Source organism: Oncorhynchus mykiss, chromosome 5 (assembly GCF_057628025.1).
Source record: "Oncorhynchus mykiss isolate SJ-2025 chromosome 5, ASM5762802v1, whole genome shotgun sequence".
Classification (NCBI taxonomy): Eukaryota; Metazoa; Chordata; class Actinopteri; order Salmoniformes; family Salmonidae; genus Oncorhynchus; species Oncorhynchus mykiss.
The window spans coordinates 62,475,413-62,493,389 of NC_143026.1; the positions used below are offsets into that span (position 1 = coordinate 62,475,413).

At 41.1% G+C, this 17,977-nt stretch overlaps 1 protein-coding gene across 9 annotated transcripts in view; it reads right to left on the reverse strand.

Moving 5' to 3' along the window:
• Window positions 1-949: 949 nt before the first annotated feature.
• Window positions 950-17,977, reverse strand: part of pip5k1ca (phosphatidylinositol-4-phosphate 5-kinase, type I, gamma a) — an 80,194-nt gene continuing 63,166 nt past the window's right edge. For 4 of the 9 annotated variants that reach the window (XM_090235465.1, XM_090235466.1, XM_090235468.1 and 1 more), the window contains 3 exons: window positions 17,486-17,599; window positions 15,850-16,072; window positions 5,851-6,281 (listed from right to left, as the gene is read on the reverse strand). In XM_090235465.1, the coding sequence (XP_090091591.1) occupies window positions 5,982-6,281; window positions 15,850-16,072; window positions 17,486-17,599 (637 nt within the window). In that variant the 3' untranslated portion in view covers window positions 5,851-5,981. Of the gene's footprint in view, window positions 4,263-5,850; window positions 6,282-15,849; window positions 16,073-17,485; window positions 17,600-17,977 lie in introns of those variants that run through there. The other 5 variants (XM_036978009.2, XM_036978010.2, XM_090235469.1 and 2 more) reach the window with 3 other exon arrangements.

The following is a 17,977-nucleotide window of genomic DNA, read 5'->3' on the forward strand; positions in this document are numbered from 1 at the left end:
ATACCGGTGTGCCAAGCTTGTAGCGTCATACCCAAGAAGACTCGAGGCTGTAATCGCTGCCAAAGGTGCTTCAACAAAGTACTGAGTTAAGGCTCTGCATACTTATTTTATTGTGATATTTCAGTTTCATTTTTCATACATTTGCAAAAATTTATAAAAACCTGTTTTTGCTTTTCCATTATGGGGTGTTGTGTGTAGATTTGAGGGGGGAAAAACAATTGAATACATTTTAGAATAAGGCTGTAACGTAACAATGTGGAAAAGTGAAGGGGTTTGAATACTTTCCGAATGCACTGTACATATCTACCTCAATTCCCTCTTACCCCTCCCTATACATTGCCTCGGTACTGGTACCCTATGTATATAGCCAAGTTACCATTACTCATTGTGTATTTATTCCTTGTTATTATTTCTGTTTTTCTCTCTGCATTGTTGGAAAGGGCCCATAGGTAAGCATTTCACTGTTAATCTAGTCCTGTTGTTTACGAAGCATGTGACAAATACAATTTGATTTAAACGGAAAACTGTTTACGCTGCAAGGGGTAGGCCTAATGAATACCCCCTGGTGTTAGCAAGACTAATACCAAGTTCAAAACAACTGGGATCTCAGAAGAAAACAAGCTCCAACTGGGAAAAACCTTTTGAACGGTCTTCCAACTCGAAATTTGAAGTCGGAAACTCAGGCATCTTTTTAGAGCTCCAACTTTTTGACCTGAAGATCACTGACGTTATGATTTGACCTAGTTTTTTCCCCGAGTTCCCAGTTATGTTGTGTCGCGTTCACATGCTAGTCGGAACTAGGAAACATAGACATTTTTCGACTTTCTAACTGGTTGAACAGTGCACATGTATAACTACAACCGATTAACAAGTTTAACATTTCCTAGTAGCACATGAATGCGACATTTAAAGCACCATATTGAAAACACGTCACCGACAGAAAGACAACATTTATGTTGGCATTCATTTTGGAACTTTATTTTTTTCACCCACCTTTTGATTGACATAAATTAAGAGAAGGTTGTACAATTGAATTTCATCCCTGCTCTTTGACATTTGAATTCGGTTGACAATACATTTTAATGTCACTTCACTCTGATATAGCTCAATGATTTAATGAGAGGGCTCTTTCACAGGGCATATTTTCTCTATGTAAAACATTCAAGGAAAATACTAACAAAAAGACAAAAACAATCAAAACCAAGATCATGTAGCCACAATATGAGACACCCTTTTCACGCCACTTTGATACAGCTACACCCGGAAGTGATTTTCGTAGCAGGTTAGGAGAGCATTTTCCAAAGCCCTAACCCTTAATAACGTTAGCCTAATTCTCCCAACCTGCTATGTTAATTCTCCTAACCTGCTGTGTAAGTTCTCCTAACCCGCTAAGTCACTTCCGGTCATAGCTGTAACAATATATGGGCAGGTAACAGTGCAAATAGTGTTTGAGAGCATGCATGACATTTTGTTAGAACAGGGAAATTATGGACCAACGTCAAAATATTTCCTAAGGACCTCATATTTGATATAATAAAAAAACATGATCGATTGCATAACACATTTGAACAGTTTCCCTCTGTTGTATTGTATTGTTATAGCAGTACTACTTTTCAAAAAGCTGTAAAGTGTAAACAGTCCAGTAAGTATGATCTCCTTGTGGGCCACGCCCACCATAATAAATGAGCTCAGATGACAACTGACTGGTAGACTCAAGCATTTCTGTTTTGATGAGGACCAATCATAGTAGTGTTATGAAACATTTTCTTTATACCTTCCTCATTCACCAGTATTGCTTCAGATAAGATGGCATAAATCAAAAGAAAGATATTCTTGGGTAGCGTGCCTTGAACATCATGTTGCTATTCTCACCAGTTGAAAATACTGAATTCTATACTAGGCTGGTCAATATGCTTCTCTTAAAATGTATCTTCTGTAACCCTTCTTACAGAATAGGGGGGAAAAGGCCACACAAAAATCAAGCACTGCACAATTGTGTTTTTCACAGCATGCGCTGAACAGTAGCACAAGAGAGACACATGGAGGGAATTCCCTTGCTTGCAAACATCAGCAATATAGACATGGAAGTCACCAGACAACTTTGGAAGCATGGACAAATACACTATATCATAGACATAGAACTGCTTTATTTTATATTAATTCTCATCGTAAGAGTCCAAACACACACAGACATACAGCCATCTATTTATCCTCAAGTATAAATAGATGAATATACACAGATATACATAAATACATATTTCTGATATGCATATTCATTTTTAAACCATGCTATGTCTCTGTAAAGGAGGGCACACTGTGATTTGAAAACATGTACACTAAACTGGTACAGTAAAACTGACAACTCTTCAGTAACGGATATCATACAAAAAAAAAAGAAGACAGCTGTGATTTATAAACCATAAATCGAGCTGCATCGTGTCAACACCTTGAAGAACATGGTACAGTAAATCATGTGTAGCTCTTAATCATTTCTTGCCAGCAGCAAAAAATGTAATCAAATAAAAATAATATTCTCCAATTCAAATGGAAAATATATTTATAATCTTTATATATGTATTTATAATTGTATATACACATTTTCTGGCTCACAACTACAGTATTGAAAAAAAGGACTGGAAAATAATAAATACAACAGCACTACTAAGAAAAAAACATCAATATGATACGTTTTAATTTCTCAATAAGGCAATTAAAACTAAGACTACACCTGTACTGTACAACGTACTGCTGCTATGGTCTCTTGATGACATGGACAACAGCAACTGATTACAACTGGCCACTGCACATTATGATAGAATGATCAGTATTTTACAAGTTTTGACATTGACGCCTTCCGTCCCGCACAGACATACAAACACACCAACTAACTTAAACAGCCAAGTGTGAAACAGAAAAGGAATAAAAACATATTGAAACACAACTTAAACCTTAAAACATGGAATTCACATAAATACTATAACACTAATCCTATACCAGATGATTGTGATGAAGACCTCACTTTCACATCGGATGATGGTTGATCCATAAAAGTGCTGTCTAAGAGCAGCGTGAAATCCCTCTTAGATGAACTATTACTAAATAACAGAAGTATTAATTAATTCTGGACATACGTGATACTGTGAGTGTTTTGGCCTAAGTAATCAAATCCATTAGCCTACATCCCCTCCAGCAGAGCTAACATTCAGAGTCAAGTTTTGACTGCTGAAATATTGGTATTTCATGACATTAACACAGCTCAATGAATCATTATGCTTAGAAAATGTTTTGTTTACATTTCTCTGAAAGTTGGGCGATTCTGGAAGACATTGTAATGATGTAGGATTTTGAAATGATTGACAATACCCAACCTTATTTAGTGTTGCAATGATCTGGTTTTGAGGCTAGAAGCCTGTAGCAATACTTTGATAGAAATGACAAAATAAATACATAACAACGAATAAACAAACCTGTAAAATAATACATTAGGCTTATGAGATTTACCAAGTCATGTTTTCTGAAACACATTCTATAGATCATTTTTCATCTATTGGAAATAAAGTGTTCCCTCTCCAATGGTAAAGTACCATTCAACATAGTGGTAAAATACCATTCAACATAGTGGTAAAGTACCATTCAACATAGTGGTAAAATACCATTCAACATAGTGGTAAAATACCATTCAACATAGTGGTAAAGTACCACTTCGATAGCGACGTTAAGATTGCTGCTAGAGCTACAAAACAACGTTGATATTGCTGCTAGAGCTACGTTTGAAGCACACAACATAACTAAATATATTCACAGTACTAAAACATGTCTGAAAAAAGTGCACAAATAAAAAAGATTTAAAAAACAATAATAAACTAAGAAAAATAACAATATAAATTAACATGATGTCAATGAAATACATGTGACCATTTGACTGTATCGACATTTGGGAATGTGAGAGGATTAGCAGAGTTGCCTCAATGCCCATGTTTTTATGGGGCATGCTAGATGTGTAGCCTAGCAATTTGAGTTCCTGCATTTCTTCTGGTATGGCAATTTGGGGTGGGTTGAAAGGAGGGGAATCGATCATACAGTATCATCACCACTGTGACTACGGGATGTCGAGGGGGTTTCCTCACAGTATTTAGTCTGTTTTGTTTTTGTATCCATGGTTTAAAATACAGTTCTGGATTGGAATGCTTCCGCTGCCTGCCAATCAGAGGCCCGGGGATCAGTCTGATGGCTCCTCTCTCCACGGAATCATCCTCTCAGCTCTACGGAGGAGTGTTTAAGGTTGGTGGAAGGAGAGAGGGAGAAAAAAGAGCGAAATAGAAGTTAAATCTTTGGTACATAATCCTGTCGAGTGTAAAATAAAATCTATTCTTCCCCCACAGCGCGATATAACTGAGGTATAACTCTTATCAAAGCACATCTATTGATCAAAGGTATATCAATAATTTAAAGGGAAAGTCAGAGGACATAGTGAAAATAAGAGGGTAGAAAAATTTAGTATTTTCCTCTCAAATGAACATCCCCTCAACACAACTAAATAATGCATTTTTCCATGACTGCCTTTACATTTGTATTCATCTATGCATAGACAAACCCCAGGAGACAATCTACTTCCACTAGGCACTGTAATGCCATGTCCCACGGCTCTGATTCCACTTATTCCTCTGGGAGCTCCTGTCCCTGGGGGACGTGGAAGTGACGATTCTCTGTGTGTCTTCTCTATGGAGAATAATGGGACGGGGGAGGAGTGATTGTTCAATCCACTTCCTCCTTGCCACAAACGAGTGCAGTGGGCTTTGACCAGGGGTTAGCCAGCCTGCTACAGCTCTGAGCTTCTACAACTACTGCAGCTTAGGATTGTTAAAATACCCCGCACAAAAAATGTGTAATAGGGTCATTTCATCTTCCCAACAAGATGAGTAGAATGGCCTTTAGTAACACTTTATTTGGATAGTTTCAAGTAGATGGTTTGTAGATGTTCAGTAGCTGTTCAATTACTGTCAACAGCATTTCAACTAACTATCCACTAACCCTAGCCATAACTTTAACCTTAACCATTATCCTAACCCTAAATGTAACCTTTACCCTTATTTTAACCTAGGCTAACAATAACCCTAACCTTAGCATGCAGTTGCTTATCAACAGATAGTTTGTTGATAGTATAACCATCTGTAGATCGTCTATATGGGACTATCCAAATAAAAATGTGACCTGGACTTTAATCATGACATTTGTCAATGGATTCATATATGTTTCTTTAAGAAGAAAATGAGTGATTGCTTATCCATCTCCACCCAACCCTTGCCAGAAATTAGAAGCCCGTAATGGGATATGTCTGCTCAACTTTCCAAAGCCGTAATAGTAGCTTTAGTAATAAGAGTTTAATTTATAATTGATCTAAAATCTCAATTACAGAACATTCATGGGATTTGGCACCCTGAAAATACCCAGTGAAATAGAAGTCATCAGTAATATAACGGAGTTTGTACCAAGGGATCAATTATGGTGTCTCATAACACAGTCGTTTCTGATCATTTGTGCAGAGTGGATGAAAGAGGATCATCTGGAAGCAATACTGTCATATTATATGGACTCAAGAACAAAGAAAACACAGTTATTGGGTTTCATAGAGGAACTGTACAAATCAAATCAATTTATTGCCATACTTGCCTATATTCATCTGACCATCTGCTTTGTACTGTATGTGTCAAAGCGATTATATGTTGGTCAGTTGTTTCAGAAAAAACAAATGACATTGACAACTGTAGCTGTGTGAGTTTGGGATCTGGCAATGGTGATGCATGAGCCAGGAGGTGGTAGGTTGCAAAATTCTGCTTACTTTCCCAAAAATCCCTGGTTCTCCAGAAATCCTGGTAGGGAGGCGCTTATTCCTGCCTATTCCCTTCTGATTCCGGGAATCTTCCAATCGGGATTTCGGGAAAACCTGGGACTTTTAGGAAAGCTACCGGAATTTTGCAACCCTAGCGGAGGAGACATGTACCAAGTTGCCAAACCACATGCAGCCAGACAGACCCAGGGTTGTGAAGAAACTGAACAGCATGCTGGGTGTTGCATGGTGAAAGGAGGGGGAACCAAATGGTCATAACTGGCACGGCCATACTGAGTGGGCATGATGGTTGGGCCGGCCAATACACACTGGTACTGGAGGTGTAATTCATACTACTTACTGTCTCGCTCTCCTCCCCTTCCCCATCCGGCAAGGTCTGAGACTCACTGCCGTAGTGCAGAGGGGAGTACACCCAGGTCTTGTCCTCAGGGGGCTGCACAAATGACACAGCAGAGGGCGCCAGAAAGAGGGGGCCATTGGATGTAGCACAGAGAGAAGCAGAGGCAGGCAAGAGAGAGACAGGACAGGAAAACACAAGACAGGCAGGAAAATAAAATTAGAAATGCAAAAGGAGGAAATGCCATTACAGAAAGTGTGAGCTTGGAATATAGATGAGCCTAACCATAGAAATGTGAAAGTGAAATACTAGCAGTGAAATCCTATTGGAATACAGCCTAGAGCAGGGGTCTCAAATCTTTTCTAGCATGACAGCTAAATAAAATAAAAAAATAGGCATATTATTTTATTCTACTCTACCCTGCAACTCTTCCCAGGTCCTTGGTGTACAATATATATTTTTTCTGTCAATATACCAGGTAAAATAATGCTTAATAAATAACTAAGTGGGACCCATAAAGTTATATTTAGTATTTTCCTAAATTATATTTTCTCAGTACATTTCTTCCAGGTTTGGGATTTTTTTAATTAGTTTTACAATTATTCATAGAGAAACATTGATAATGTATGTTCTGAGTCCATGTCAATACTTAAAGGCCCAATGCAGATGTTTTTATATCATTTCTGGGTAACATTTAAGTACCTTAATGTAATAGATTTCCATTAAAATTGGCATTAACATTTGTTTTTTAATCTCAAGCAAGAGGGGAGGGGGGGGGGGGGGGGGGGGGCGACGACTAACAACGAGCTTATTGGCAGAGAGGTTTGGAACTCTATTAACCAGTTTACTGCATGGTGATGTCACCATAGGAAGCTGATGTTTGTGCCCATGCAAACCTGCTGATTGGAAAGTCATGTGTAGATTGTATTTTCAACCAGCAACTATGAGGAAATAACACTGATACAAGTTTAATCAGATGTTGTACAATATGATATAAAACACAGGCAAAACTACATTTTGACTGCACTGGGCCTGTAAATCACATCAGAAGACAATTTTTTCAGTCTGAAAAAATATATATATAACATTTAGATTTTTGAGAGTAATTCACCTTTAATTGCGCATCTAGCAAGAGAGGCATTTGTAGGTCTAGGATGTTTCTGCTGCAGCACATGTCATGGCAGAGTTTGCGAAACAATCACCACCCAATTGATACAAATAATCATGATATAGTTCTGTCAGGTAATACTACTTTGCAGTTAACGTTTAATATTTTTTTTTTTTTTAAGTCTTCTGTCTACCCATAAGACAGTTATCATTAGCGTTGCTAACTGACTGCATTCAGAGTGATAGACAAACGCTGGCACCAAACAGAAAATTAATTGGCAGATAGTGTTTTGTGGGTTTTTAAGCCAATAGTGACTAACCAAGGGTGGGATAATGTCAATGTGGCTTTGATTGGATTGTAGCCGGGAGCTTTATGTTTATGACAGTATGCAATGGAACACAGAATAGATTGGCGAGCTACTCATAAGTGGGCTGTGAGCTTGCGATCTACCTGTTGGAGACCCCTGGCCTAGAGGTAGACTACTAACATGTACGAACATCCACATTGCATTCAAAAGAATGTTAGTTCTTTCCTGCTATCACTTTCAAAACTCTTCATTTGTAATGCTGGCTGGGAGGCCTATGCATGTGACTAAGAATTGCTTTCTATGACTATGCTATTTCAAAAAAGCCATGGTGAAGTGGACAGGAAACATTTGGAATCTGCAGTATGTATCAGCCAGAAAACAGGGTGGGAGTGGGTGGTTAGCGGTGGGTGGAAAGCGAGCGTGCCATCACTGCCAACAGCCAAAAGGACATATTCTCCCAAAGCATCCCCCCCCCCCCTCTTTCTTATTATGCGCATTAAGTGTTTAGCCCTGTCAGAGCCTCAGCGCTGCTCAGTCTCTGAGGCAGTGACCGTGGCCCCGTACGGTACTTTCCCTTTCAGAAAGAGCAGCAGCTGCCACACACTGCCTGTGATGACGTAGTTGGAAGCGGCACTGAGGTTTGACGTCACATACACACTTGTCGCTCACACACACACACACACACACACACACACACACGCCACACACACACACGCCACACTCACAGCGCAAGAGCTAACACACCATCCACAGGGAGACCCCTCAGGTGGAGAGAGAAAGTGAGAGAGGTGGGAATATAGGGAGTGAACGAGAGACAGATGGCCTCAAATGAGAAGCCAGAGCCCCCTCCTGTCACTCAGCCGCCTCCTCCCTTCTTTCCCTCTCTCTCTATACAGCCGGCCATGATTTGATTCAACATGAAGAGGAACAAACCCCAAGGGGAGGAGGAGGTATATAAATAATATTAACAAAGACGTGATATGAAGGCAGAACAAAAAAAGACCATGACCCTTTTGTTATGAGAGGAAACACATGACATGATGAAATAAGAAAGGTCTAGAACAATACGTAGAGCATATAATGTGTCATGCCCTCTTACAAATCAAGTATCCCTTGAGAAAAGGAATATCAGTCCATAATGGATATTGTCTAATTTTCACTGACATCTTTGGAAAACATTGAGACGATCAACTGAGGAATCAGTACAGTTACAGCACTAAGACTCAAAGTAAGGAGACTGGGGGACTAAGCTACAACAACTCCAGTCACAGCTATAAGCCATTGATATTTGTATAAAAAGGTGCAACTAACTGAAGCATTGACTAAGCAGTTAGCAGAGCTACCAGCATGTCCCACAGACTTACACTGCATCTGAGAGCTGGTCTGGAGCTTTCTCCTCCGCAGGACAGGAGAGAACACCCAGGTTCTCCCTGCAAGCTGACAGCATCCCCACAGAGAGATGGGAGACACCAGAGAGGGCAGAGGAGAGGGGTGAAAAGGATGGAGGGACAGACAAATGAGACAAAGCTGGAACATGGAGAGAAATTAAAAAGGTTAAGTATAGAGGTGATAGAAGAGATGATTGCTGGTTTGACTGTGTTACAGTGAAGGGTGACGAAATTAAATGTCAATCAGCCATGATCAGCCATGATGATGAATAAGTCAGGTGCTTTCTTTCACTCTCTCACTCTCCTCTCTCCACCTTGAAGGCATCAGCATGCCTCAGTTCAGCTGGCGTCTAGCCGAACAAGTGTGCTCACATACTCCCTTAAAACACCTTTGCTTGAAAAACTAAGGGGGAAAAGCACCAATAGTACTATGCCCAAAATACGAAGTATACATGCAGTGGACACTATATCTGTGCTTTAGGGCCCATAATGCAATTCCTCAGAAAATGGGCTTCACAAGTTTTCAGATTTGAAGACAATGGAGGAAAATATGCAGCCGAAGTCCGACGAGAGTGGATACAAATTCATTGCTTTAACTAATCATCAAACATGTTGAGCAAGGTTATAAAGTAATGACTTTTCAAATAAGTTACATTATGTTGGCTGACAATTTATTAGCTATGCTATCCTTACGAAACGCATAGCATTACAGCAGTATGTACCAGTATGTTTGCTAGTTACTTAACGTTTGTTGGCTACTAATACATCAAAATTGTCAGGCAGTATATTAACTAATCTGCTATTTAACTAACTACCCAACGTTTATTGACTTGATTATTCACATCATTCTTAGCTAAGTGGTACAGTCGTTGTGCGTTTCAATGGACATTGTTAATTCTGGCTATCTACTCCGATTTCAGAGCACTCTCGCACAGAATAACTCAACACCTGTTGAATGTGGCCGTTGTCAGTAAACGTTGGCAAAAAAAAATCGTCATTAAATTGGTGCCAGCAGCACAGTTACAGTCACCAACGCTCTGGATAACATGAAAACAGCATAACCAGCTCTGCTAGGGCGAGTAATGATCAGAGTGAGGTGTTAGTCATTTGTTATGCTAACAAGCTAGCAAGAGGTTGCATAGCAACAGCATCAACATCCGGTAGACAGGCGAAGCTCTAGTACTCTCAACTGAAACGATACCTTTCGCTTACAGTATACTAAAATTAACTAATAGCAGTGGTGTAAAATACTACTAAAGTACTACTTAAGTAGTGTCTGTTCTTTACTATTTATATTTTTGACAACTATTACTTCACTATATTCCTAAATAAAATGATGTACTTTTTACTCCATACATTTTCCCTGACACCCAAAAGTACTTGTTACATTTTGAATGCTTAGCAGGACAGGAAAATTGTCTAATTCACACTTATCAAGAGGACATCCCTCGTCATCCCTACTACATCTGATCTGGCGGACTCACTAAACACATTCGTCGTTTGTAAATGATGTCTGAGTGTTGGAGCGTGCCCCTGGCTATCCATAAATAAAACAATAATATGGTGGTGTCTGGTTTGCTTAATATAAGGAATTTGAAATGATTTATACTTTTACTTTTGATACTTAAGTTTATTTAAAACCAAATACTTTGACTTTTACTAGGTAACTCTCACTTTTACTTGAGTAATTACTCTTTAGGTATGTAGTATACAGTATGTTAGTATGGGTATTAGAAGACAGCTCATCTCAAAATAGTCCGAATTAATCTAAAATATCTCAAGAAATCTGTCAAATGTTTACGTTTTTGCCGAAGAGATATTAGTCGCGCAATTCTACATCTAACTAAGATGTTTGGTGCAGTATTTTTCAATGAGAAAATGTGCATGAAAACTAGTCGTCTTTCATAGAATGACAAAAGACTTCCCTACTGTTGACCAATCACCGACAAGGGGCGTAGACTTTGACTCCGAACTTAGACTTCTGTGAACAGCCGAGAAAACCCTCACCGAAGTCCAAAACGAACAAAAACATCATAATATATGCACAAACTCTACCGAACTGATTTATTACTGTTACCAGTAATAATGAATCTCCATGGAGGCTAAATATGCTAACATGTGCAAACCAAAATAAACTAATTGCAAAGACAGTCAATCCAGCTCAAAAAGTTATACATATATAGGTAGGAGCTACCGAATGTCATTTTTTGTGAGTTTGGACATTTACAAGCGAATGTGAACGAGAGACATTGTGCCAATGAAAAACATTGACGCATGCTTGTCTGAAGGAAGAACAGTACTGGCTCTGAAGCAGCATGTGGAGGCCTAAATGCTCTGTGTGGAGTCTGGAGTCGCTAGGGCAAAGGGCTTGCCTGCTCTGCTCTGAGAAGATGGGAAGGAGCAGAAGGGCCGAGAACAGAAAGGAGAAAAAAATGCAAGGAAATCAAAAGATAGCAGTGGCAGCTGTACAGATAACTCAACCAAAGGGCTTTGACTTCTCAAACAGAAAGCTTACACAATTCACTAAGCAAAACATTAAGAAATATAGCTGGCTACATTCTATCTATGATAAACAGACATTAAAAAAAAAAAGACCTTGCTTTTTCATTGTAAGCTCATTTACTTGTGTGGCTGAAAGTCAAATAGCATTGAACTTCTGTTGTCATCTGATGAAAATTAAGCTATTCTCTGCCAAATGTGTTGCACTAATGTATTTTCTGTGAAGGAAACTACAGTTGAAGTCGGAAGTTTACATACACTTATGTTGGAGTCATTAAAACTCGTTTTTCAACCACTCCACAAATGTCTTGTTAACAAACTATAGTCTTGGCAAGTCAGTTAGGACATCTACTTTGTGCATGACACAAGTAATTTTTCCAACAATTGTTTACAGACAGATTATTTCACTATCACAATCCCACTGGGTGAGAAGTTTACATACACCAAGTTGACTGTGCCTTTAAACAGCTTGAAAAATTCCAGAAAATGATGTCATGGCTTTAGAAGCTTCTGATAGGCTAATTTACATCATTTGAGTCAATTGGAGGTGTACCTGTGGATGTATTTCAAGGCCTACCTTCAAACTCAGTGCCTCTTTGCTTGACATCATGGGAAAATCAAAATAAATCGGCCAAGACCTCAGAAAAAAATTGTAGACTTCCACAAGTCTGGTTCATCCTTGGGAGCAATTTCCAAATGCCTGAAGGTACCACGTTCATCTGTACAAACAATAGTACGCAAGTATAAACACCATGGGACCACGCAGCCGTCATACCGCTCAGGAAGGAGACGAGTTCTGTCTCCAAGAGATGAACGTACTTTGGTGCGAAAAGTGCAAATCAATCCCAGAACAACAGCAAAGGACCTTGGGAAGATGCTGGAGGAAACAGATATAAAAGTATTTATATCCACAGTAAAACGAGTCCTTATATCGACATAACCTGAAAGGTCGCTCAGCAAGGAAGAAGCCACTGCTCCAAAACCGCCATAAAAAAAGCCAGACTATGGTTTGCAGCTGCATATGGGGACAAAGATCATACTTTTTGGAGAAATGTCTTCTGGTCTGATGAAACAAAAATATAATTGTTTGGCCATAATGACCACCGTTATGTTTGGAGGAAAAAGGGAGATGCTTGCAAGCCAAAGAACACCATCCCAACCGTGAAGCACGGGGGTGGCAGCATCATGTTGTGGGGGTGCTTTGCTGCAGGAGGGACTGGTGCACTTCACAAAATAGATGGCATCATGAGGGAGGAAAATTATGTGGATATATTGAAGCAACATCTCAAGACATCAGTGAGGAAGTTAAAGCTTGATCGCAAATGGGTCTTCCAAATGGACAATGACCCCAGGCATACTTCAAAGGTTGTGTCAAAATGGCTTAAGGACAACAAAGTCAAGGTATTGGAGTGGCCTAAGACAGGACATTTTTACTAGGATTAAATGTCAGGAATTGTGAAAACTTGAAATGTATTTGCCTAAGGTGTATGTAAACTTGCGACTTCAACTGTATATAGTTACATGTCCTTGATCACTCTATTGAAGCAAAAAAAACACTTGACTTTCAATATAAAACGCAACCCCTGTCAATAAACAGCCGTACTCCTGCTTTCTCCCGTTGTGTTATTTACAAACACGTGACTGGTGAGAGAGCAAAATTGCAAGATTATGTTATAATACGTTCATTGCATCAAATGGTTGTTTTATGCAACAGAAGAGGGTTGTTATAACTCTATTGTGTCTGTGTGAACTGAAAATGGGCCTGACAGGAGATTTACGATGTCTTTGGGTGATACCGCATTTCAGAGCATGAGTTAATGTTTCTGTTCTATAAGGTACCAGGGAGAGATGACCCCAGGGCCAGACCCTGGTCTCTACACAATGCCATACTGTCTGCTGTGAATTATAAGTATCTTTCATACTAATCTTAACCTTGTGACCCATTCTATACATCTGTTGGTTGTCATGAACATCCAGGAGGATGGACTTGCCTGTAAAAATGTGTTCTCAGTGATCACCTCCAGAGGTGATTACCAACCAGCTTCATTACTGCAGTAATGAAATAATAAAGTTTGATTGTTTTGAAGAAATGTAAGAGTTTCTCCTTTCGATTACAATATTTCCACCACACTTGCGCAACGGTTCTGGGGAACTATGGTAAGCTTCATAATGTAAAATAATGTGACAAGTGAAATAAAGAATGAGATCGGCTTAATCTCATAACGTACTGCACAAGTTGACTGCAGGTATTTACTTAAAGTAGCTACAAATATGAACATTTATTGAAAAACTTAAAATAAATAGTTTCAAATGGTATTGACGGTATTGAAAAACCATCCTGTGGCTATTTCCAAATGCCTCAGTATACAGTATACCGACCAAAGCCCAGTGACTGTTGATGATAAATTAATAATTCAGGCTGTAGCCACTCAACAGGGGCTTGTGGGGCGTGTGAATCTTCCCAATGCCTGCTCTGACCAGAACAATCACTTAAGCCCTCTCTCCAAGGGCTCTCAGAGTAATGTCCACTCTGTCTCTTAGGACTGGTGTAATATCCCATGAAATGTTTTGATGAAGAGTCATCTCTGTTTTTTACCAGTCAAATAATGTTTATGCTACCCAGAAGACAATCCTCTGTTTATGCTGTCTACTAGTATTTGCTTGCTTCGTATATTCATACGACATGGCCATATTGTACAACCTCATAGCGTACTAGACTACAGCCATTTAGAAGCACTCTACAAATAAAATAATGTTCCATTAAAATACAAAATGACCTCATCTGTGTCTGTTGGCTAAAATGTAAATGACCACAGGTGCATACTGCATACAGAGACAGAGGTGATATAGTGGTTGTCTAGGAGTGTTGCCTTGCTGTTTGCTACAGATCTTCTCTTTGTGTGTCTCCGCGTCTCTATTTTCTATGTCTCCTGGCCTGAGCAACTGCACACGAAGAGAGAAGCAGAGCAGATGAAATGGTCATAAAGACAACAGAGAGCTGCTAAACAGACAGACAGACCTACTGACGCTCAGGGCCACAGGCAGACCTACTGGGCCACAGTGTGAGGCGTTTTGATTGCAGGAGAGACTGTCCACCAGTCAGAGCAATATCAGAGGAGACTTCCCTATCCGGCCTTCTCATCCCTTATCACCAGAGACTCATCCATTAATGCATGGCTCTGGCTCTGAAATCTGTCGTAGAACCTAGCATATGGAATTGTTTTAAGATGGTCATACCAAGGATCATTTAGCTATTTGATTCAGAATTTTAGGACCCCGATGTATAAAAATATATAAAAAATAATTTGATGAAACATTGAATTTGGCCTTGCTGCTTTTAGCCCATAGAAACGCATTGAATAACAGCTTCATACATGGATAAACAGACAGTCAAAAAAAAGAATCAAAAGGGAGTTTAGTAACGTTACCCAGCTACCTTCAGACTAGTCTTGTGGCCCTCCTAGAGACTCACCTTTCCATGGAGGGGTCATATTAGTGTGTAGGACCAACCGTTCAAACGCTACAGATGTTTTTGTGAGAAGACTGATTTTCGGGATGTCTCATGGTCTGACAACCCCCTCTCTAGCTGTGTCACCTTTCACCGCAGATACGGAAGGGCGACGTCGGGAAATGCGGTGGATTTAGACGCATCCAATGCAGAAAAAACCCACATCTCTAGCTTAAACTGATGGATTTTGATTGGGATTTTGTTATTATGCTAGTTAGATTTCCACGGGGACATCGACTCTACGGTTAACCCTTAACCCTCTACAGACTCACCCTCTCTGCTCCCTCTGGCGTCCAACTGTCAAAGCTTCTGTGGAAAGGCATCCAACTCAGACTCACACATATAGCAGCATCCCATGACCCAACGCAACAACACACACTCTGACCATTTGCATTATGGGTGGCAATGATGAGTTACACACACATGGACAAACAATATTTGACAAAGCAAAAATGGAAATGATGGCCAATGGAGATGTAAGCTATCTGTGTCTAGTTTACCATCTGCTGTTGTCTGTATCATTTTAGTGCAGTATGCCTGCTGACTGACAAACCAAGAATCTATTTAGTAGCTAGGATACTGTAGTATTTAGCTATTTACCACGCTGTAAGTGGGCTGTAAGCCTATAGACGTAGGGCTAGGGGTATTTAGCGTCCATCATAATTGTGCCTTGTGTGTGTGTGTGTCCAGGGTCGTATTCATTAGGCACCAAACGTAAGACAGCAGACTGAAACAGGCAGGGACTACCTGGACATTGATTTCCGTTACAAAATGTTTTCTGCTGCATGCCCTAAGGAACATGACCTGTGTGTGCGTGTGTGTGTGTGTGCTGAGCCAATGAAAGCACAGCTTACAAAGTAGATGTCTGTGATTGGCACGTCATCCTCGTCATCCTGTGAGGCTTGGCTGGTGCATCCGGACCCAGACACTGTGCTGCCCCGGCGGTCCCGCTCAGCCTCCACAACCACAACCTTGGGACTGACAGTGGCCCCTGGGCCGGGGGTCTCAGCAGAGGCTTCAGCAGGGGCCCCAGGGGCTGGGGGAGAGGCAGCAGCAGAGGCTAATTCTGGTAACTCACTGAGAGAAGAGACAGGGGGGGGGGGGGTCAGACACACCTGCTCATACACAACCACAGATGTGATAAGACATACTGTACATACCTGTTCTCTAACACACACACACCTGCTCTCGCTCTCTCACGCACAGGATATAATAGCTGTACAGACAAATGATCAGGGCCACTTCCTAATTAAGCCCTTCCAATGAACAAGAACCAGCCCAGCCAGGCAGAGCTGAGACTGACCCGTATGATCAGAAGGATGGTTTATGATGACGGCACTAACCCAGACTTACAGTACCAGATGGCGTGGTGCCACGCCACCACAATCCCTCTATTGTCCAGGCCCAGATCATTGCCTATTAGGAACGACTTAAGCTGATCCCAGATTGCTTTCTCAGCCTTGTGTGTTTAGAGCTTACGCTGAAAAACCTGGAGCTTGGCGTTCCTAAAGAGCAATGACAGCATCTCGGACTCAGAGACAGACCTGATTGGTTGAGAAGAAGTCTTTAAAATGGGTGGACTTGATGTTGCCATGCAGCCATGGACCTTGCACTCGCTCTCTCTTTTATTCTCTCTTGCCCTCACCTCACTCTCTCTCCCCCAGCAGGGGAGTCTCTGAGGCTGCTTTGAGGAGCCGGGTCTCCAGATGGCTAATTCCCCAGTACCCCGTTGGCCTGCCTGCCCGCTTCGCCCTTCTACCCCACCCAGCCCCCCGGAGGCCATATGTTTGGCCCTGTCTCAGCATCTCAGCCCAAGCCCCAGACCCTCTGACCTAGTTCCACTGCCCCGGCCGCTCCACGACTTTCCCAATGCACTCCTGTCTGCCTGTCTCACCCTTTAACCCTGTCTCTCACCCTACTCCCCTCTCTTAACCTAATTAGATGGCTGCTCCAGAGAACATCCACAGGCAGCGCTTATCTGTCCATAATTATGGATTTATAGCAACAGCCCGCAACTACTCCAATAACCAAATGGGACTTAGAGTAATGTGGGGACTTAATATCATCGCCGCCCTATCAACCAAATGGGAGCATGGCTCCCCCACTTCCCAGAGTGGAGTGTTGGCTAACCAAGGTGTTATCCTGTCGCAGGGGAGACATTTTCAGTGTATTTTTAGTGAAAAGTGCAGAAGCAACTGCGGCACAGTTCTTATTGGGGTCAGAGCAGTCGTAACAGGTCTGTAACCTGACAAACCCTTCAGAAAGGTAGCAATCTGGGACACTTTATACCCATGACGCCATGTGTTACAGGGAGCGCTTATATGAACCAGCGAGCATGTTAGGTACCAAGATGGTGCCCGTTGAAAGGTTAACCTGGTTTCAGCGAGTGTGTTGGATGCTAGGTGTGCTGCTCAGTAGAGTTGAGCCTGGCTTTTCAGGGCTTTGTGTGATACATCTTGGTCTATGTAGAGTAAGGTTGAAGCTGTGTACCTGGTCTCTGGAGAGGGCTGTGGGGCCGTGATGGTGGGCTCGCTGTCGTGTCTCTTCACCTCCACCTCCACCGTGATGGTCTGCTGCTCCTCCTCATGCACCTCCTCCTGAGTCCTACACACAAACATGCGTAACGTAAGTACACACACACACACACACATACAGCTCCAAAAGTATTGGGACAGTGACAAATCGTGTATCGTTTCAGCTCTTTACTCCAGCACTTTGGATTTGAAATGATACTATGACTATGAGGACTATGAGGATACAGCTTTAACACACACACACACACACACACACACACACACACACACACACAAAATGCAACTGAGCGACAGGAAGGGTGGTCACATCCATAAAAACACAGACCAGGCATACCTGACACACCCTAGTGTAGTAGCCTTCCTCACTGGTCAGAGACAGAATGACTAGCGCTGTAATAACACTAAACTACCAAGTCCTTTATACAACGGGATAAGTTGTACATTTCAT